General features: G+C 40.5%; 1 protein-coding gene across 6 annotated transcripts in view; it reads right to left on the bottom strand.

Moving 5' to 3' along the window:
- Positions 1-22,283, bottom strand: part of LOC102563004 (von Willebrand factor D and EGF domain-containing protein) — a 323,208-nt gene that overhangs the window by 110,899 nt on the left and 190,026 nt on the right. For 5 of the 6 annotated variants that reach the window (XM_059727409.1, XM_059727412.1, XM_019480579.2 and 2 more), the window contains 4 exons: positions 16,542-16,678; positions 13,410-13,571; positions 7,295-7,399; positions 4,396-4,510 (listed from right to left, as the gene is read on the bottom strand). In XM_059727409.1, the coding sequence (XP_059583392.1) occupies positions 4,396-4,510; positions 7,295-7,399; positions 13,410-13,571; positions 16,542-16,678 (519 nt within the window). The remainder of the gene's footprint in view (positions 1-4,395; positions 4,511-7,294; positions 7,400-13,409; positions 13,572-16,541; positions 16,679-22,283) is intronic. The other variant, XM_059727411.1, reaches the window with a different exon arrangement.

Here is a 22,283-nt window from a genome sequence, read left to right as displayed (position 1 = left end):
TTTACATGTGCTCTGTGTGTGTATGGGGGGTGCTTTAATTAGAGTGGCTCCAAGAGCTGCTCTAATTAAAGTGCCCTGAGCATCCTGTGTATCAATGTTCCCATGCTTTAATATGGCGGCAGGGGTGCTTTATTTAAAGCTCATCAAATGAGCTTTAGTTAAAGCACCCCTGCTACCATTTTGAAGCTTGGAGACACTAATACACAAGACACAAAGGCTGGCTGGAGCACAGTAATTACCACACTCCAGCAGACTTGATTAATCGAATCTGCTCTGACACGCTGTAATTACACTGCGTCACAGCAGCCTCCCGGCTCATGTACAAACACCCTATGTGTGACTAATAAGGACTGGTTTGTGTACTGTTTAATGTATCTTGAATTTGAGATTTTTTTTCTTTCTTGTGATGTTTACACGTCCTGAGGATGAAAATTTTCAGCACTGTTCAGTTATACCAGCATATTCACAGTATCTGAAATGTATACTCTTATTTTAAGTAATATAATTTTCAAATTGGTTAACAAAGCAATGGATGAGCAACTCTAGAAAAAAGATCTGAAAAACATGGACTCCTCCCCTCCCCCCCCCGCCCCCAAGAACAATACAGCCAGCCCATTGGACAGATTTTGATACTATTAATATGGAATAATAATAATGGACTCCTTGAGCAGTCCATTGATTTTTGTTGGCATCTTGAGAAATAAAAGAATTCTTTGCATGAGTAAGGGTACCTAAATCTAGTGTCATATGCCGTGTTGTTGTTGTTACAATTTACACACGGGGAGTTTCTAGATGCTGTAATCAAGTTGAGTTGTTATATGAAAGTATGAAGAATCCTAATTCAAAGAACTCAGATTCTATACAGATGAGACAGATAAAGTATAGAGGAAAAAAAGTATTATCTCCACTTCTAAACTTGGAAACTGAGGCTTTGCCATAGATAATATAACGATCAGAGCTTGAAATTTAACCTAAATGTTCTGAGTCTTGGTTTGGTGCCCTAACAAATTGACATGTATTGACATTTAAAAGCATAATGACATAATGCAATGTATTCATAGTTATGTTATTCATTGAGTAATCTCTACAATCAGGAAGATTAATTTAATTTCACACTTGAAGGCACGATCTATGTAACCAGCACTGTACCTAGAGTCTTGGTGGCCCTAGGCAAACTTTTAGTATGGGGCTCCACTTCACCAGTGATAATGATAATCATAATTTTAAAAATTACTATTTTGGGACCCCTTTCTGTCTGGGCCCCAGGTGGCTGCCTGCTTTGCCCATGCCTGTGCCTGGCCCTGTGTATAACATGGGCTTTTCTCATAAGGACTGGATGCATTTTGCAATATTCTTTTTGGTAAACAATATATGAAGTAAAATAAGCATTAGCTTTTTATTCTTTTGAGTATCAGTTTTTCAAGACTTGTTTTCCATAGCATTTGCCTGACTGTGCAGTTATTTAACTGCATCTCTCCACTTGTCTTTGCTGTGTTATCAAACCTCTCTAAGTTGCTTGTCCAGCAGGCTGTCAATGCATAACTGCTGAAAGTGGCTATCTATTCATTTATCTTTTACTTCACAAACTCCCAAAACCACCTGGCCCATAAAGGTTGTGCCAAAAGCAATCAATGAAATGCTCAATGGATATGCAGTTACAGATAAACAAAAAGGCGTTAATTGGATGGAGAGTTACCAGAGGAGGTAACAAACACAATGGAACAGAAAATGAGATGTTCTTAAAACTCACTGTAGCTTAGGAGTGTTTTTAATTTTGCAAAGCTCAATTTCATTCTATGCCATGAAAAAAAGTGTGTGAGTATAAAGTATCAATGCATTTCCTGTCTAACAATGTCTCAGCAATTTTTGGAAATGGGCCTGACACTGAACTTTTAATCTCAATACTATTGATCTTTGGGGTAATTTAAATCTGAACTGGCATCTGAGTCCAGATTTCAGAAATCCTATCTTCACAAAACCATGAAGCAACCCTAATATTAGTTTGTCAAGCAATTCCCTAATCTGTAACTAAAATTGACTCTTAATATGAATCATATAATTCTGATTACACACTGATTGTCTAGATGGTCATTAGTCATTTTTAAGTACTTCTGTGCTCTTTACATGTCTGCCACATGATGACTGTGTGCAGTATGATTTTTTCTGTAGCTCCTGAATATTCCTGTTCAGGGGTATCCTAATAGTCATCCCAGTAGGCCCTTTGCATTATAACATGACCACGTTTACTAAAGCACCCAATGCAAAACCACATTTTAGGTCCGTAAAAAATTATCCTCCAAACCAGTGCATGTATATATGGCAAAAACACATTTATGATCCTTATATTGACAATCTGTTCTTGCACAGTGGTGAGTGTGCACTTGTATCCATTGAAGATAATTGCCACTAGAACTACACATCTGCATCAGTGGGGGCCAACCTTTTCAGTGGTAAGCTCCATACCCTATCTCAATGATGCTCTGATACCCTTCTCCTTCTCCATCTGTTTCTTTGCTTTCTGCTCCATTCCCTGTGCTCCCTGCCCAATCTGTTGCTCTGTTTTCTGCCCCTTGCCCTATCTGCCACCACGCTCCCTGCTTGCTCCCTGATATGCTGAGTGACACACATAGAGGCTGCTTGTACCTCTTGCGGCACAAGTGCCATCAGCTGGCCACCCCCGCTCAACACAGTAATCCACGAATAATGAAAATTCTGTTGGTGAGGGGACACACCATGGGATTTCTCATTGTATCTATGGCAAAGTCTACATGGTAAACTCACTATCAGGGACTGAGGAGTCCTTAGGTATGCTTCACTGCTCTCAATGAACCATCTCCTGAACTGGGAAACATGTAACTATTTTCATGGGGCGCTGGAGATGCGCTAATTAGCACGTCTGAATGACAGTGCCAGCAAGCCCATCTGCCCATGGGGAAGCTACTCTGTTTCTAATTTAGGAGGCAGACTGCCTGGAGCAGTCAAGTGTGCTTGAGGGTGCTGCTGGCATGTACAGTGAGTTTATATGTAGCACCTACAAGTAGTTGGCTGTAATACTCCTTTGCTGAAAACACCAAAAATATAGATCGTTGTTTCAAAGTATTGTTTTACTATGCTTTTTCCTTTTTAGAATCCAATAGTCTTAAGGTGAGCTTGGAGGTCCTTGGGATTCATCATACCCCTTAATTAGCAATGTCCAGCATTGCAGAAATGATTTTAGAAGTTTGCAAGGAGTTATTGTTCATAAAATGCTATTTCCAGGTGGATTTTTTTTTCCTGATGTGTTTTCAGGTTTCAGCCTGGAATCACAATCCTGCACGTAGGGTGGAAACCAACATTGTCCAACATTTCATTTGTGCTGCCATAAAAAATTTTATGGTGACAGAAATGTTGAGCAAATAAACCTTGATACCCTTTGTTGTGCTACATGAAAGGAAAATCAGTGGTGCAACAAAAAGTGTTAATAGACTCTGCCGCTTTATTGCAGTGGATGTCTATTAGCTCTGTGGTGGGAGAGTACAAGCAGCCTGTGCTGCCTGCACTCTCCCACCACCCCATGCAGGTGATATGGAGACTTGACCCCCTCAAGCCTCCACAGCACTTGCCTACTTTTTCCGTTTACTGCAGGGAATCTCGGGGTACCTCTTCATAAACGAGGGAATCAGAGGTCCCCACTCAGCCAGCCCTGGAGAATGGGCCTGGCTCAGTGGGGAAAGCAGGGTTTTTCCCCATTGACCCAGACCTGTGCTCTGGTTCCAGCTGGGCAAGGAAAAACCCATCCCCATTCAGACCAACTCAATCATGGGTCTGGCTGGACTGAGAAAAGCCCTTCCCTTCTCAGTCAGACCTGTCTCCAATGAATGCTGGTAATAGGTCCAGCTGAGGGAAAGTGGGGATATCACATTGCTCCTTGTCCTGCACCAGCAAGGGTGGGACAATGGGCAATGTGTGTTTTACCCCGTGAAGCAGATCAGCTGTGTCATCACAGATCACAGCACACTTGATCCTCTTCATTCAGTGACGTCTGCTTCCAACCTGTATGTAGTGCAGTGTTTCCCAAGCCATCCTTTGCAGATCTTACTTTGTCAATGAGACCCTTTGACTTGGCTACCAAAAATTAAAAGAGGGAGCAAAGCCTGATGTTGCCAGCAGCACATCACTTGCTTGGTATTGTTGACCGTGCGCCAGCAAAATGGGGGACTGTTGGTGTAATGTATATACTGCACCCACACCTAACAACACAAGCCTATATTCCTCGTGCACTGAAAACTCCTGCTCAAGGCACTGCTCCCAGATTGCAGCAGAGGACCATGTTATAAATCAACAAAGGTAATATTTCATATGCAGAGTATTGAATGCCCACCAATTGGCTTGTAAATCTTAGAAAAATCTATTTACTTTCATTAATAGACCAGATGAATTTAGAAATGTCAGGTTCACAAAGAAGGCACGGGCTTGTGGGGCTTGAATCTCCTTCACCATAGCAAAGTCCATCAATATTACAAGTATCTTCCTGACAAAAAAAGAGAAAGAAAAATGACAGAAATTAGCAGTTAGTAATTACTTGAGATAAGCCTAAACTACTGTTTCTTTCAGAATAATGAAATAGCAGCAATTTAAATGCTAGCACTTTGTTCCCCAGAGGGAGAATACAAGTGTATCGTTACAATGCTGAAACATCAGAGTTCTCCAGTTTCAGCTTGTAGCTGTGAATGTTTTATCTTAGGCAACTTGTAATGTTGCTTGTCATGGATGAATGTGAGAGAACACAGCTTTTCTTCCCCCATTAAACTGCTTACATATTGCATGTGATTATTACTATCAGCCATGATTGCTAATATGGTGATTACTTGGGAACTCTCAAATGTAAGCTTCATCAAGACAAAAAAGAGAGGCTGGCTGAAAAAAACCCAAACTATTTGGCATTTTGGACTGTTACTCTTCTGTTTTTATAATTCACTATTTCTGTCTTTTTTAATATTATTTTAAATATAACGAATTGCAATAACAAACCAGTATGTCACGAAATAAAAAAGTAATAAAGGAGTATATTTTCTCTTTAGGCTTTTCTGGGATCATTATAAAAAACAGGTGATATTTTCAAAACTGCTGAGAAGCCTTAGTCTTGCTGATGGCCAGTGACCCGAGGCAGTCCGATTTAACAGTACATCTACTATGAGATCACAATGCTTGATAACAACACTTGTAGGCATGTCTGAGCTCACTTTAATTTAGCTTGAGGTATCAATACCAATGAAATCATGGCAGTGCAGACTTCAGTGTCAGCTGTTCAAACCTCTATTTTTAGCCCAGGCTAAACACACAAGTAAGTAAGTACCCAGAGTTGTACAACTCGGGCCAAAGCTCATTCTACTGAGGCTTCATTGTTAGGGTATCAGAGCTAGCTAAATTAAAGGTATTTTAGCTATGACTTTCTGTGATGCATTCACCACTGATTTCACTGTAGACATACTAACAAGCTTTTAGTCCAGATATAATACTATATCACACTTGCCTGGCACACATGAACAGTCCTACTGACCACTGGGATTTTTCTCTGACAGGCTCATTTAATGAATGCTGTCATTTGTAAGCAATCCTTCTTTGACTTTTTTCCCCTGATACATGCTAGATACTATTTTACATATCTTGGGAGTATTATATAAAGTAAAGGATCTGAAAGTACTTTTGAATAGTAGCCTAAAATGAAAGAATGACATGGAGCTCAGCCATTATAATTTGGAGAATAATACAATTTTACCATTGTTGTTTTCAAGGCAATTAGACTTGATTCTGGTAAAAAAAAGAAGATACTTTTCTGAAGTGATAATGTGGTGAGGAATAGATTCCATAAAAGAGGAGCACAAAAAATGTGAAATGGCCTTGTATAAAATATCTTCTCATTGAAACACCTTTCCTGAAAGCAATTGAGGTACTAAAAAGAAATGTTATAAAAGGGCTAATTAGAATCTGGTTTGATGCAATTGGTAGCCAAGATCAAATAGCTTTTAGCGCTTCTTAGAACAGGAATTATTATAATCTAGGGAGTTCCTGCCTCTTGCAAAATGTATGTACTTTAGGTTTCCAAAAAAAAATTAAAAAAAAAAAAAAAGGAAAAAAATTAAGAAATAGTATCATCTACAATGTGCTTTGATTTTACTGTTTCTGCTCTGATTCTGGTAATCAGAAAGCTAAGTGTTTTGTGTTGAATGGGGCCTGTTAATAACTGTAGTTACTGACTCAAATTGAAAGATGTGAATTTTCATTTTAACATGGTAAAAGGTACAATGTTACAAGAGCAATTTTCAGTGCTACTGCGAAGATCATATTTTCCTATTAGTGTTAATGAGAGCAAGGCAAATGGAGCGAGGAGAGAATTTACCTGCGTGAGCCTTACTTTATACAAGGGGAATGTAGGCACCTTATAATTTATTAATTTTTATATCAGAATAGAAAAGCTGCATTAGGACATTTAAATATTTCCAGCAATTTACCTCCAGAGGAGTGTTTTAAAGCCCTACTAGAGGCAGTAAAATTGTTCAATAGAATCCCCTGCTAAAGGAGAGGTATTTAAAGGAGGTCATACTAATAGGTAATTCATTAGAGTTCTCAAGAAAACAAAGGGATAGAATGCTCTCTAGGCACTTCCCCAGTGTGGGCAATTTAAAATGTAGCATTAGACTTTGATTACAGTTTTGAATCTGTCATGATGCTATATATCTGTTCTCGGAGAGATTTAACGTAAGCAAGGATGTTTTATCTTGTCTTAATGGTGTCTCTGCATGACAAAAATGTATTTAGTATGTACCTTCGTTTACCTACTGCTCACAAAGGAGGTAAATATAGAGATGATAGAACTTGTGGTTAGAATATTTCCCCCCAAATTGAAGGGAGAGCGAATAAAGAATCTCCTTATCACTCAACGTTCAGAGATTCTTCAGAAGGAGGCTAGAAATCTTTTGAGGTTGAGAGAATGGTGTCCATCAGTTTCCCAATTGCCTCTGATTTCCTGAATATTTTCAACTGACAAATATTAACAGCCATGTTCATTTGTAAATGTCATATTGAGAATTTTCCCTTGGAGCATATAATCTGTCAACTATTTATATCCTCTAGAACCAGTAAAAATCACACAGAAGGGACTAGTAAAGAAAGAGGAGAAAATTTTTAGGCGTGCAGCTGTCCTATAAAAAAGATTCTCCTCTTTTAAGACAATTAAACATCAGACAAATGGGAACTAGAGGGTTAAGAAGGAGATGGATGATCTGTATTAAGCCTTTAAGCTTTTTAAAATTACCTTTAATTTACAAAGTCCAGTTGGATGAAATTCACAGACCTGGCAGACTGCATCGTACAGGGTCAGAACTTTGGAATTACTGTACTGGAAGCCATCATTAGTAATCTAAATGATACAAAAATCATCATTCTAAGTAATAATGTTCCATATGGATACTGTCTGCTCATTTCAGAGCAGATACCCATTGCACCCTTGAACTGGATGCCTGCCAACAAGATAAATTAAACCACTTGTGAGTTACTTCCCTGCAAGCTAACAAATTGCTTGATGTTGCAAACTGGAAACCATTCATTAATAACGAAAAGATCTTTTGGCTTAGCTGACATCCAGGTTTTGTGATAGCTGTTCACTTTGTCAAATAAACCTGCTTTAAAGTATTATTTATTATGTTTTCTATAGAGAAAACACGTGTATATTTTTAATGGTGCATCCGACCATGGACTGTTGCTACCTATTCTCCATAATCAAAAGAATATCTATCTCAAAGAGTGATTTAAACACCTATGGAAGTTACGTGTGCTAGAAGACCACAAAGGTTATTTTTAGGAGTAGTAAAATAAAATTAAACTAGGATGGTTTTGGCCAAATATCAAGAACAGTTTGTTAACAATAAGCACTGTAAGATGGCAAATAATCTATTCTAGGAAGAGGTGCAAGCTACATCTCTCCAGTCATTTAAAACTGGCCTAGAGAAAGTACTAATGTGGCTAATATACTAGAGAGCAAGAGTTCTGTTCCTACAAAACTCTTCATTTTGATTCACAAATCTCTGCGGATGCAAAGTTCTTAATGGTTTCAGTGGAACTTCGGGTCCACAGGGATCAAGGCCTTAATTTCTAATGTTTCTCTATTTATATGAAAGACATTTCAAATAAAATTATCTTTCTCACCCACTTAACCCTGTCTTGGTAATCACCTGGTGCTAAACTGCTTATATTCTTGGCTACAGCATCTACTAGCATATTAGGCGGACATTCCTTCCCACATAAATTTGTTCCATTTAAGGCATCTAACTCTATTTTGCAGCCCACAGTTCTTAATGTGCTAAAACCCAAATATGGAGACTGTGGGTGCATCTACCTGTGTGCTTTACCGCAGAGTAGATTAATTCGCTCCGCAGTAAAGCCTCAGAGTTTACATGTGTTCCAGTCTTAGGGTGCAGTAAATGAATTAACTCCGCTGTAAGATAATACCGTTAGGGATACCACTATCCTACAGTGGAGTCATTAAGTGCAATTAAACACAAATGTAAACAGTGATTGCTAGGCACAAATTGAGCCCAGTAAGCCTAGGGGGGCTGGACCCCTGGCTCCTGCCAGCTCCTCTGCCACCCAATGCCATCATCTGGAGCCCAGGGCTGATCCTCCCATGTTCCCTGTCAGCCCAGGGCTGCTCTGTCCCAGCTCAAATTGCTGCAGTCCTGGGTGCACGTGTAGATGCTGCGTCCATGAGCAGTTGACTCTAGCTCAAACTGCTCTGGAGTTTATGAGACACAAAATTATTCATGAAAATAACTTCCATACAGTGTGATTCCTGTCTTTGGTGTGAGTGGCTATTTCTGTAAGTGAGATATCATGATTTTTTACTTTGATGTAAATAATTTGTTACAATAAAATTATTGTGCATAATATTTAAGGTGAAATAACATTATTGTTGGGACTGGATTTGGCACTCTCTCTCAAAATGAGACACTTGTGATATTGGGAAGCAGATATAGCCTTGAAGGTATCCATTAAACATGGAATCAACTCACAGGAAACTTAAACTGACCAAATGACAGAGGCCCTTCTTGAATATATTATTTTATATCTTTAGGCTTCCTTTAGTCAACTTAAAAATTGAATATTTAAAAAGGTCAAAGTGTTTGGCATATTAGCAGATCAAAAACAGAATAAGAATTCATGTGTCTTAATAGTAACTCATGTCTGTGGACCAACACCAGAAAAAAAAAAAAAAGGATTTTATCAACTGGTAAAGTTTTTTCAGCTCACAACAGAGAAGAATGCAATTATAGTTAAAGCTTGGAAAAAAGACTGGAACAAAGCAAACTACAAATATAATCAATTTACTAGAAATAATATCAACTCTCATGACAAGTAATAATTTTAGTGTGCTATCCGCAGTTGACAATGCACTACTAAGTGAACACATTCACATCCTGCACAAATCAGTGTCATTAGAAAAGGGCATTATAGCCACATTTTTTGGTAATATGGAATCCTGGAAGAGAATAAAGTTACTCTGAAGAAATGAGATTTAAGTAAAAAATGTGTTGTTATAGTTTTAAGACAAACAATACCATCTAGAGCATCATATTTAACAGAGGTGATATATATTAAATGGAAGAGACCTTGAAGAATATATGAATGATTTTCAACTAAAGGGTGGAAAAAGCGTAACTCCAATTTAAGACTGTTCTTGTTTTCAGGCAACAATTCCATTAAGAAAAGATCATTACTAATGCAGTTTTAATTTTAATTTCCTTCATTTACCAGAGCCCGCCAAAGTGTATGTTTTTTCAGACTATTACACATGGTCTGAAAACTTTCCGTAACCGCCCCCCCAATAGAACCCATTTTTCTGTTTGTTAATTGTGTCGTGAACAAACTATGTCTTTTTCAGATTTGTTCATTGTTTGTGATACTTCAAGGCATCATAGGAAATTTCAGCCTGTGAATTTTGTGAACAATTTATTTTATTATTTGTTTTTGCTATGTTGTACACATTAGTGACATGGAGTAATATTTTCAAATGACTTGGAAGTCTAAGCCTCATTCAAAGCCAGGCCTTGATTATATGAACTTATACATTAGATGCAAGGAAAGAACAGTCAATTTAGGATAACTTGGGAAAATGGGAAAATGAAGAAGTTTATTACTACTACTAGGTTTTCTTTCACTGTGAAACAATGTATTGTTCTACTTGTATTATTCATAGTAGAAACAAAATTTGAATTGCATGAGAGTTTGTGAATAGAAAAAGAAAAGTGTATCAACCTGATGGACCAAATTTGATTTCTATTTCCTTGTAATTCCCCCTGCTTGTCCACTCACATCCTGAACCCTACTATTCATATACTCCTTCTTGCAATAGCAATGAGTCAGGATAAGCAGGAACATGCCTCCAGTATTTACAGGTGTCCACCCAAATCCTCCAACCTTTCCTTATATGTACATGTGAATGGTTCGTCTAACTTGCCTACTATCCAAACAAGAATTTGTGTTTTGATACCTGAGCTAATGATTCCAAAATGATGGCCTGGTGAAGTCCCCCACAGGTATTTTCTTATTGAAATACAGCAGCATGTCATAACACGTATATGCAAGAGATGGAACATGAATACAGAGGAGATGAAAAGCAAGAACATGAAGAAGTAGAGCTTGCTGGAAACCTTGAAAAAATAAGTTTTTCCTTTAAATTGAAACACTGTTGTGAAATCATATTAAATCCTCTGATTTTTTTTGTCAGAAAAAAGGATTGTTACAATTTCAGAACCCCAATGGTTTCAAATGTTCCTTTTGGAACCACCTTCTGTTTCATCTTATTTATTTTGCATGACATATATATCATATTAAACAGTTACAATTTAGACAATTTAAATAGTTTTGTTTTGCAGAGAACGGTGAATGTGTGGGTGTTGCTTCTAAGTTAAAACAAAACCAGATTTTGAAATCTTGAAATAATCTCCAAAACAGAATTTTCATTCTCTGCACCTTTCTACTAAGATGGATAAACGCTTTTTATACTGTACTATTAGTGCTTCTCTCACAATCCACCCAGTAAAACAAACAACCTAAGCAATGTTGTACTCCTACTACTAAAGATGTAACTCAGAAGGGTTTGATTTTGTATTCATCAGGTAGTTGTGACCCAAATTTTTTTAAAGGATCCAAGGCTGGGGAGGGTGAAAAGGTCTCAGAGACATAGACATCTCATTTCTTTGAATAAAGTACACAGAAAGAAACTCCCTGTGCTATCTAGAAGGGGAAAAAAAACAACTTCTAAACCTAATTCACAGTGTGTAGCTGCCAGCACCTGGCAGTGAAATGAACTGCTGAACACAGTAGGTGTAATGAATAAATCTATTTGCTTGGTTATCAGATGGAAAGTACTCATTGGATGGATATAAAGCTACACACTATACCCCCTATAGAGGAAGCCTACCACATTAAAGCCAAGTAGCTACGGTCATGTCTATGCTAGCTCTCTACTAAGCCTGGGCTAACTGCCAGAAACAAATCCCACTTCCTCCTTCCATTTTTGTGGACACCTAAGCCTAATAATTAGATAGGACCTAAGTGCATGCAGTGATGCTGTGATCAGGTGGTCAGTCTAAGGGTATATGAGAGTGGAGCTTGTTTCTCAGAAATAATCCTAGAATCAGCAGGAGGCATGGGGATTCTTCAAAATCATCCTCCAGGTGGACTGTTCCAGATTCTCCAGAGAAAGGTGTAGGGTACAACACCAGACGGTCACTATGGCTAAGTACAGACAATCAAAAAGCCCAAGGTTGAATCAATTCAATCTTTGCAGGTTAGTTTAAACTGAGTAAATTGAAGTGATAAGCACGTGAACAGACATTCCCTTTTGATTCCAGAAATGCAGCCACATGCCTGCAATGGCCCAGGCCAGAAGCTTGGGGGGGGGGGGGGCGGTGTGGCAGGGGGACAGATGGACAGTAGTATGCCTGCCTGCTTGGCTGGAGCAGACAGTTTGGGCCCAGGCTAGCCCACCCACTCTGTGAGGGGGAAGTTTGCAGGGGAGGTTCAAAGCATCATGGGATGCTAGGGGACTGTGAGTTAACTTGAACCTGGAGGGAATCTGGAAAAGAAGCTCAATAAACTGATTTAACCTAAATCAGTTAAATTTGATACTACATCCATCCAGGTTTATCTTAAATCAATTTTGGCCATTTTGAAAGTGGTTTATGTGCACGGAACTTTTGTTGTTTCACAGATTTGAACTGGTTTCTGATTATCATTTATACTGGTTTATGTGTCATTTCTATCCTTAACCTATACAATAATTTACCCCTGCATAGGTCTCTGCAAGATTAATATATTAACAAAAAGCTACATAAAAATACATGAGGGAACAATAACATGCAACATGATTCCTAACTAGATTTTCCTATGTGCACATTATAGTCCTTAGAGACAATTACAAAACCAGTGGGTTAGTATGAGAGCAGTGATAAAGGAGGTACAGTTAGTTTGTTAAATGTAATGTTGATATACCAGATGTAATAAAAATTGCAATAACACATCTACAATTATACCCTGGATTTTTTTCCAGCTATGTCTTGTTAGGTTGTTCTTGATCTTAGACTTTCAATCTTAACAAATTGCATTTTGTAGAGGAACAAATAGCTAAGATATAAGATATGAATAGCTAACATATAAGAGATGCATGCACATCTATTTTCCATATATTATGGTAATTAATATGGTATGCTTTTGGAGTGGTGAGAATAACCCAAGGTAGAAGAAGAATCACTGGGCTGATTTTTGTAACTAGGTAAGAAATAGAAAACACTTATGAAAATAAGCGGCTGAAATCACAGCAGAGCAGGGCTCAGTGTGAACAGGTGTTGTGCAAACTTCCTCCTGTACATCTGCCAGTGCACTTTAGCCCTTGTCTGCTGGTTCTTTGCTCGTTCAGTGCCAGTCTTGTTCTCAGAAGAGGCTGCTAATTACACCACTTTGCATAGTGCTGTTGTGAAGTGTAGGAAAATCTACTGTGCAACAGGAGACATGATTGCTTTTCATTTGTGACCTAATCAATATTTTGAACCTGGGTCTCCAGAAATGAATACTACTAATGATTAACAATTGATTAGCCTGATGCATCACCTTTAGATGATTACCAGGAGCAGTGATTGTAATTTGCACCTTAAGATTGCTTATAAAGAAGTCTATTGCATTTTGATGTTTATTTGGGTTTGGGGACTTTTTGGGGGGGGGGGGGGGCGTGTTGCATGGTATTAAAGATTTCTATTACTGTGCACATCTTCAATTCTAAATGACTGATGGGAAGTAGATTGTGTGCTGTGTTTCAATTGACCACAAAAAGTGTTCTGCTCCTTTAAAATTTTTAGTAATTGAAAAATTCCTACTTTCACTTGCCATCTTGCAAATGGTTCATCATCAGCCATGAAGTGCATATTCTCTGTTTCTGTGCTGTTCAATACAGGAATCTGGCAGTCAACGGCTTTAGAGCTGAGAAAATCTGCTCTTGTGATTTCTTGTTCTCTTGATATCCATTCACCGTTGAGATGCTGCAGCAAAGCAAAAATACTGAGACAGAAGCCAGATATAAATGAATTCTAGTAGCCTGCATATATTTACATTTCCAATTAATATTATAAAGAATTCCCCTTTGTACAGTTCATTTTTAAAAAAAGAAGTTGTTGCTGTAGGTTTAGTAGAGGGTAAACTCTGCTCATCTTATGCATGTAAGTAGTCCAGGGAGGGCAGAGAGGAATATACCCTGTGTCGTGCTATGATGGGCAAGGGGGCACAGTGGAATGGTTCTGAACCCAGTTGTGAACCCAGCATACATTCTGATTGTCCTGGGGGCAATGGCTGCTGGCTCTCTGAAGCACACAACTACAAGTCTTGTAACTTTGTCTGGCAGGCCTCACCTAACAAATGCCACTGTTCAGAGCTTCGTGTAAAACAGGGCTGGATGGTACATGGTAACTGTGAGCCCATGCTTATGTTAGTTTCTCGGGTGAATCAGAACATGATTAATTTTGCTTTGTCTGGTGCTTTCTGTAGCTTTGGGAGGATGTGATTCAATTTATTTTTAAGGACTAAACATGGCCTAGGTAAAGAAAGATCACAGACCATTGAAGCCTGAACCACTAACCCTCAACCTAGCAGTAGTAACATGGTGTGGAAACTGGCTTTGCAGACCCATTACTCTACCCTGTCATAGGGTAGTAAGGAAGCCCAGAATGAGATGGGAAATGGGCAAAGTCATGGCTTGTCTCCTCATCCCTGAGCAAGATAGCCATACCAGGGTGTCAGCAGTGTATTCTGCACGAAGCTCAAACCTGGCATTATCTGCTTCTTCCCTAGGGCAGCATGACATCTAGGAGAGGAAAGGGACTGAGCAGCAATCTATCTTCCAGGCTGGTCCAGGAACAGCAGAACAACAGGCCTTTCTTTGTATTCAGGGTCTGTCTAGGCCTAATAGGGTAAGTCTAACACTAAGGATTTGTTATCTCATTGATGTATTTGCAGTGGGTCAGAAATGTGCTTTCCCAGGTGCTCAGCTCAGTACTCTAGTAGCATTCACTTCCTTCCTAAAGAAGTGAATGATGATAAACTCAGCACTTGTATGCTTTGGGGAGTGTGTGTGTGTGTGTGTGTACACACACACACACATATATATATACATATATCGAATAATTCTAGAACACATAATATTGCCCCTTTGTAGTCTTATATTTTGATTACAAATGGCTACAAGGGATTTACTTGGCTCCAGTTCATAGCTCTACAGATTTAACTAAATAAAACTATAGGATTACAGAACATGATGGATAATCATAATCTTTCAAATGTACCACTCAACAGTGGCCTGTAACTGAGAAAATTCAAATATTGGTGTAACTGTGTCAGAGAAGCCTTATATTTAGCTGCAACACTTAACATTCGAGAGCATTTAGAAATACAGCCAAGTATACAGATTCCAGATGCACAAAATGGGAAATAATATTGTGATTTCAGGCTTCATTGAACTGGAGTGGAGCTGAACCAAACTACAGTTAAACAAAAGTCTACAGAGAAAATGGGCAAGAATACATTATTTTGGCCTTCTTAGGAGCCAATCCTGTGAGGTGCTGAGAAGCTTCAGCCTTTGTTTACAACAAGGGTGTTGAAGATATAGCCTGTGCACTGGATCTGGCTTGTGGAGCCCTAGCACACAACCTGAAGTTCTGCCTGTGGGTCTCCAACTGGTCCAGCATACTGCATGGTAAAGTTTGTCTGGTGTGGGCTGCACATGGTGCAGGGCTAGTCTAGGTTGTGTTGCGTGCAGCCTGTGCTGGACTGGCCCTGTACTCTGGATACAGGACTGGTCCGGATTGGGCTCACAGACTGGCCACTTGTCCGATCCAGCACCCCAAACTGGTCTGGTATGGGTGCCACAACTAGCATATGCCCTTGGACCAGCCCTGTATGCTGTGTGGCCCATGAGGCTGGAGACGGCATGCTCTATATCAGTGATCACCAACCAGTGGATCACAATCCACCGGTAGATCTCGGAGCCTCTCGTAGTAGATCTCAGAGCCTCTTGGAGTCGATCCAAGGGTGGGGTGGGGGGCTGAGTGCCAGCATGCCTGCATGTGCATGCCCCAGGCCAGTAGGTCAGTCCATGGGGGCGAGGGCTAGATCAAGGCCTCCATGGTGAGGGACAGTGCTGCAGAGGCAGGAGCAGGGGGTAAGCTGAGTGGGGACCCGGCCAGGTGGGACTTACCTGCTGGGAAGGCGTGTCCCCAAATAATTTTTTTTTCCCTTTGTCTTGATCTGCCCTTCCTTCCCTTCCCACAGACTTACCTGCTGGGTGGCGGATTGGCAGCGATGGTAGATCTTGGGTTGCTTTTAAATGCCAAAGATGATCTCCTACTTAAAAAGTTTGGAGATCACTGCTCTGCATGCAGTGCATGGGACTGGTTTGGGGGCATATGCTGTATGTGGCACCCATGCCGCACTGGCATGCTGGATTCAGGGCTGGCCTAAGTTGGGCCTATAGATCAGCCCTGCATATCAGATCCAGCATGCAGGCCTGGGTTGGCACAGGTGCCACAGGTACCATGGGCCTCAGACTGCCACTGTGTCCTGCATGTAGCGCATGCTTCAGACCAGGCTCACATGCCACGTGCCACACAGAGGGCTGAGGTCAGGGCCAGAGCTGGTGGGTGCTGCATGTGGTGCACAGGGCTGGAGCTGGCACATGTGCTGGACCTGGTCCAGGGCACACATTTCATGCAGTGCCCACACTGGATTATCCCTGCAGCTGGATCTGGCATGTGAGACCAGTCTATGGACTCAGTCAGGCCAGCAGACTAGCCCTGTGTTCCTTATCCAGCCTGAGACCAGATAAGTGTTAAACCCCTGGTTTACAAGGTTCATGGTTGTAATAGGTGTTCTGCACCCCAAAATGACACCCAACATGTCTCGGGAGTTCTACTATATCACCAATTTCCTTTGCTTGTGTTCCCATGGTGCACACTGCTTACAGTCAATCTGGTGACCTCACAGTGTAGATGAGGAGAATCTCTGAAGCCAAGGCCAAACACCCGGATCCTGCTGCAATCAGAAATTCGTATATCGCAGAGTCCCCTGTTCTCTAAGTCTGTGATTTCTAAAGCGTGATCTGAAAGGGTGAGATAAATATAATATTTTAGAGCGCAAAACTTCATATGGTTTTTAGGCCAATTTTATTGGATTTTTCTTGCTGTTCGCCTAGGTTTTTTTAAACTAACTTCCCTAGTGTTTATGGCTCACATACCTGGTCTGTCTCCTTTGAAATTTCATTTACAAAGGATGCAGTCATATAGAGCAGCATCAACAATCATCATAGAAGGAGATCAACCTTTGCTAGGATAATAATCCAAATGAGTGTAAAGAACAACATGGGAAGAGATGTTTCCTTTCACAGGAATTATATCTGCCATAATACTAACATAACTCACAGGGATGTTGTGCCTGTGAGGGTTAAGTCATTCATCAGAGGAACTCAGCTCTGCAGCTAGTCAGCACAAGGGCCATGCACCATTTAAGTTTCACTTAAACCCTGTTTTGAAGGATTAAATGGGACTTAAGTGATGTATAGTCCTTTGCTGTCCCTCTGCCCAAGGTTGAATTTCAACCATTAATGTTTGTAAAGTGCTTTATGATTCTCAAGCAGGTGGCATGACATAAATACTAAGTGGTATTGATATGTTTTCCTTATGCTATGATATAATCATCACCCAAGGAAGCACAGGAGAGGAATGTTTAAATCTTTACATACTGAGTTAAATTTTCACCTGACTAAGGATATGGGCAAGCAAACAAGTTACTAGAAGGTAAACAAGGGTGTGGATTTATAGTATGGCAGTGTCTCCACCAGCGTGGATGCTTTTAATCCCTGGTACATGAAAGCTTCTCTGTAGTAGTTTATTCCTCTTTCATTTAAGGGGAAAGGAGACTAAATTATTGTGTATTATTTTAGGTATCTATAATGTAATGTGCCTTTTGCTGTTGAGAGGATCAGAGTGCAATTGTCCAGAATGCTAAATTTTATCCAGGAGGCTGAAGTTAACACTTCTTTCCATGCAAAAAAATACAATGCAATAGATCTTTGTATCAAGTTACTTACTAATAGCTCCCATCAACATACTATTTTAGTACTTGTCTTACTTCTATCATGACTGGAAGAAAAATTGTAGTTTTTCATTTCTTCAGTCAGACTAACAGATTTTAAGGGTAGAAGACATTATTATGTACACCTAATCTGACATGCAGCGTATATACCACAGGCTGTAGAATTCATTGTACTGATTGTTGCAACAAATTCATAATTTTGGTTTAGTTGCAGCACCTTCAGCAACACCTTATTGCCTAACACTATAATGGGACATTAGTTCAGTTCTGATTTAGAGGGCAAAGTGCAACCAGCTGAATTGGCAATAAAACCTCCTACAGTATCTGGCTTTTTTAGGGGTCTGCCAACTAAGCACTGACTACATTTAATGCTGCTTAAATTTTGTGATCCCAGAAGGTTACAACCCAAAGCAATATAGTTGCATGCCACTTACTTTCCTTGGTGGGGTGCGGGAGGTGGGGGGAGGGGAGGGAAGGTGGGGAAGGCAAAAGAACATAATGCAAATGTAGGAAATTGTAAAAGGCATCTCCTGTGCTTTTGAAATGCTTTTACGCATTCTGGTTCAAGATTTTATTGCAGCAATATTAATGGCACTGTTGGGCACAAAAGCTATATTTACTAAAAGACAAACAGTTTACAGCTTATCAGCACTGGTTATTTGAGTAGTCCTGTAATGTACAAAACTATTAGTCAGATGTAGTGAACAGTTTTGATAAATTGATTTCTTTTGTAGTTAGTGCATAAAAGTAAAAAATGCTTCATTATGCTTTTCATGAGATTTTAATAGTCGCACCCACTAGTGCTGTTGTAGCTAAGATTGCATTAGCTTTACTATTACCTTTTCAGATTTTCAAGGCTTTACAATTTTAAAACAATATTCATATAACCTGGAAAGAAATTAAAGACAGGAATGGATGTGCAAAGCTTTCTTCTTCACAGAGGCTATGTTCACAGTGTCCCTAAAAGCAGGCTTGTTTGCAGTATAGCCATCTGTGCCCTTTTATATGGGTTTTATCACATCCTATTATGCATCTAAACAACATTGAGTGTGTTGGATAACAGCACAAGATATTTAGCCACAGTGGAATCCAGAGTGACTGATACCATCAGTCTAGTATATAGTATTTGCTTTATGCCTAGGTCTTTTTACCCTTCTCACAATTTCATCAAATTCGTTTAAATCCAGGGAAAATATTTCTCATATATTTTAAGAAATCTTCTCCCAAGGCTTGTAATGCAATGGGTTAGAGCAGGGTAAACATGGGATAGTTTTGGTGATAATTTTGTAGAAAAAAAATTGACCTGTGGTTTTCCTGCCATCCCTCCCCTGAGGAAGAAAGTCAGATTTGATTTTTTTTTTCTTTTAGCTCCCTCTGGGAGCACTTCCAGATGCACAAGTTCAGTTGCTGGGCAGAAGTATCTTATTTTTCCTTTACTGGTCCATACCAGTCAACTGAAAGCTGGGTAGCAAAATCTCGGGTGGAAGCCTCATGCAGAACTTTTCACTAGGAGCCTTTTGGGGACCAAAATAGAAGGGGAAGGTGAGAGGGAGAGTGGGGCAAATGGTCATTTTAATAATGTGTTATGGCTGATGTTGCCAGAAAGGGGTGCTTAAAGTTTAGACATGAGATCCAACCAAATTGGCCTGATTTACAAAATCACTCATTTCTCAAATGTTTCTGGAAAATCAGGCGAGGTTCTTTGGGTAGATGTGATATCTTTTATTAAACCAACTGCATGGGCAACTGGTGCCTCCTGAGTCAGGGAGGCACATGCCCCCACAGCTACCAGTCAGCGACCGGGAAGGGGAGATCCTGCCATGGCCAATTGTACTGACTCAGAAGCGTGAGCAGTGCCCCCACTCCCTGGCCGTTGTTCATGGGGGGCACTGGCGCTTCCACCTGCCCCTCCTGCCTGTTGCCTAACTGGGGAGTGCTGCCTGTCAGGGGGTGCACCAGTGCTCTCAGGGGGTGCATGTGCACCCCTGTGCACCCCCTAAGTGTCACCACTGACCAACTGAGTAGTTTGAAAAAAGTTCTTTGCAAGCTTTTGGGTGCAGTCACCCTTCTTCAGGCATAGGGTGTCTTTGGTGTTCTGAGACTCCAAGGAATGAAAGAAGCTAAAAGTCTGACTGGATGTCAGTGCAAATGTAAATACATGGAAATTAGGGAAACATAAGACAGAAAAGAGAAGGGGTGGGGTGGGGGGGATGAGGGGGAAAAAAGCCAAAGGTAAGTAATGGAGACTTTACTGTATTACTTTTTCAAGTTAGAAAAGAGGCTTCCTGTGAAAAAGTAAATAGCTGGAAATTAGGAAGACAAAGGGTAGAAAAGGAGGTGATGGGAGGAAGTGGGGGGGGAAAGAGAAGTGTAAAAGGTCAGGTCTGGCAGGTACCTGGTGAATCACATGTCTAGCAGGTTGTAATGTGTCATAAATTCAATATCTATATTGAGTCCATGAGTTTTTTGTATCCAGTAGATTTATGAAGTGAGGTTCATAGACTCATCTACGAAAGGTGTTTTGTAAGTTCCCTTTAAGGATTAGAACTGAGAAATTGGAGAGAGAGTGATTGTCTTGGAAGAAGTGTGACCCCCACAGGTAATTGGGTATTCTTGTCTTTGTTAGATTTTTGGTGTGCAACCATGGAACCCTAGTGTAAGAAATATCAGGTTTCATCGAATCCATCCTAAAACTGCTCATCGCCCAAAGACTAAGTTTTATCTAAGATACAACAGACTTCCTGAACATAGGCCACCTTCCCAGCAATACCCTCGTAGCCACCATGGATGTCACTAGCTTATACACCAGCATACCACACAAGGATGGCATCCAAGACTGCCTTACATATATACAAGAGCAAGATTACAAACCAGAGTACAGACCTCACGGTATCACTGAACTCATATACTTCATCCTGACACACAACAACTTCAGTTTCAACAACCAACACTTCCTTCAGATAATGGGCACAGCTATGGGCACCAAAAATGGACCCACAGTATGCCAAACTTTTTATAGCCCACCTGGAAGAAGACTTCCTCAAGAACTGCACCATCAAACCCATGCTATACCTGAGCTACATAGATGACGTCTTCATCATTTGGATCAAAGCCCTCCAGTCTCTGATTGATTTCCACCAAATATTCAGTAATCATCACCCCTCCATCAGACTATCATTTGAATACTCTAGCACAAGCATTTCCTTTTTGGGCACCATGATCAATATGCAAAATGGTAAAATACAAACCACTATATACAAGAAACCCACAGACCAACATACATATCTACATAGAACCAGTAATCACCCTAAACACACCAAGAAAGCTGTATTTTACAGCCAAGCTCTCCAATACCACTGCATTTGCACTGAGGAGAAGGCACGTAGTCACCACCTCACAAATCTCGAAAGGGCCTTCAACCAACAAGGACACTCCTCCAGAGAGATAAAGTATAGTTTAGAAAGAGCCACCCAGATACCACGCGAAGATTTGCTACAGTACAAAAAGAAAATTCCCACAAATCACACACCATTAGTTATGATATACCATCCTTCCCTGCAACCTACATGGAAAATCCTCAAACAATTGCAACCCATACTAGAAGAAGATCCAATTCTTAAAGAGATCTTTTCAGAACCACCCATCACAGCCTTTAAACAAGCACTGAACCTCGTTAACCTTATCAAGAGAAGCAAACTCACTATGATCCAAACCACACCAAATGGATCCAGACCATGCCAGGACAACAAATGCAAAACCTGCCAACACATCTCCATCACCCCCACTATAACTACACTCCAAAACTGAACCATCACAATTCCTGGATCTTATGCCTGCACCTCCGGAAATGTTGTATATCTCATCCAGTGCACCAAATGCTCTGATGGAAAATACGTAGAAGAAACCAAACAACAACTGCACCAGAATGAACACACACTGAAAATCTATCAAAGACAAGAATACCCAGTTACCTGTGGAAGCACACTTCTCATGGACAATCACTCCCCCTCCAATCTCTCAGTTCTAATCCTCAAAGGGAACTTACAAAACACCTTTCGTAGACGAGCCCACAAACTTCACTGCATAAATCTAATGGATACAAAAAACCATGGACTCCATTTAGACATTGCATTTATGACACATTACAACCTGCCTGACATCTGATTCACCAGGTACCTGCCAGACCTGACCTGTTACACTTTGCCCCCTCCCCTCCTATTCTACCCTTTGTCTTCCTAATTTCCAGCTTGTGACAGGGAACCTCCCGGGGCCGAGCTCTGTGGCCCGCCCACCTGTCACCGTGACAGCAGGCCTACTCAGGGCCGAGCTCTTCATGGCCCACCCACCTGTCTCTGGGCAACCGCCCGCTCATCTCACCCGCCATGCCTTTGATGATAATAAGTTCCATTAAGATGTTAATTAAGCGGGAGGCTGCCCTTCGACTGCCCCGATGCCCAGGGGCGCTCTGTGGCTCCGACCTCCCCTAATACCGCACCACAAGCCTCGCAGATGGCATCATGGTGTTCTTCCTCACTGGCCCCCCACACTGGGCCCCAGAATCTTCTATGCAAGACCCCACTATGGTCTTCTCTACTCAGGCAGCCACTCCGCCG

The sequence above is a fragment of the Alligator mississippiensis genome, chromosome 4 (genome assembly GCF_030867095.1).
Source record: "Alligator mississippiensis isolate rAllMis1 chromosome 4, rAllMis1, whole genome shotgun sequence".
Lineage (NCBI taxonomy): Eukaryota > Metazoa > Chordata > Crocodylia > Alligatoridae > Alligator > Alligator mississippiensis.
This window is presented reverse-complemented; position numbering and strand designations above follow the sequence as displayed.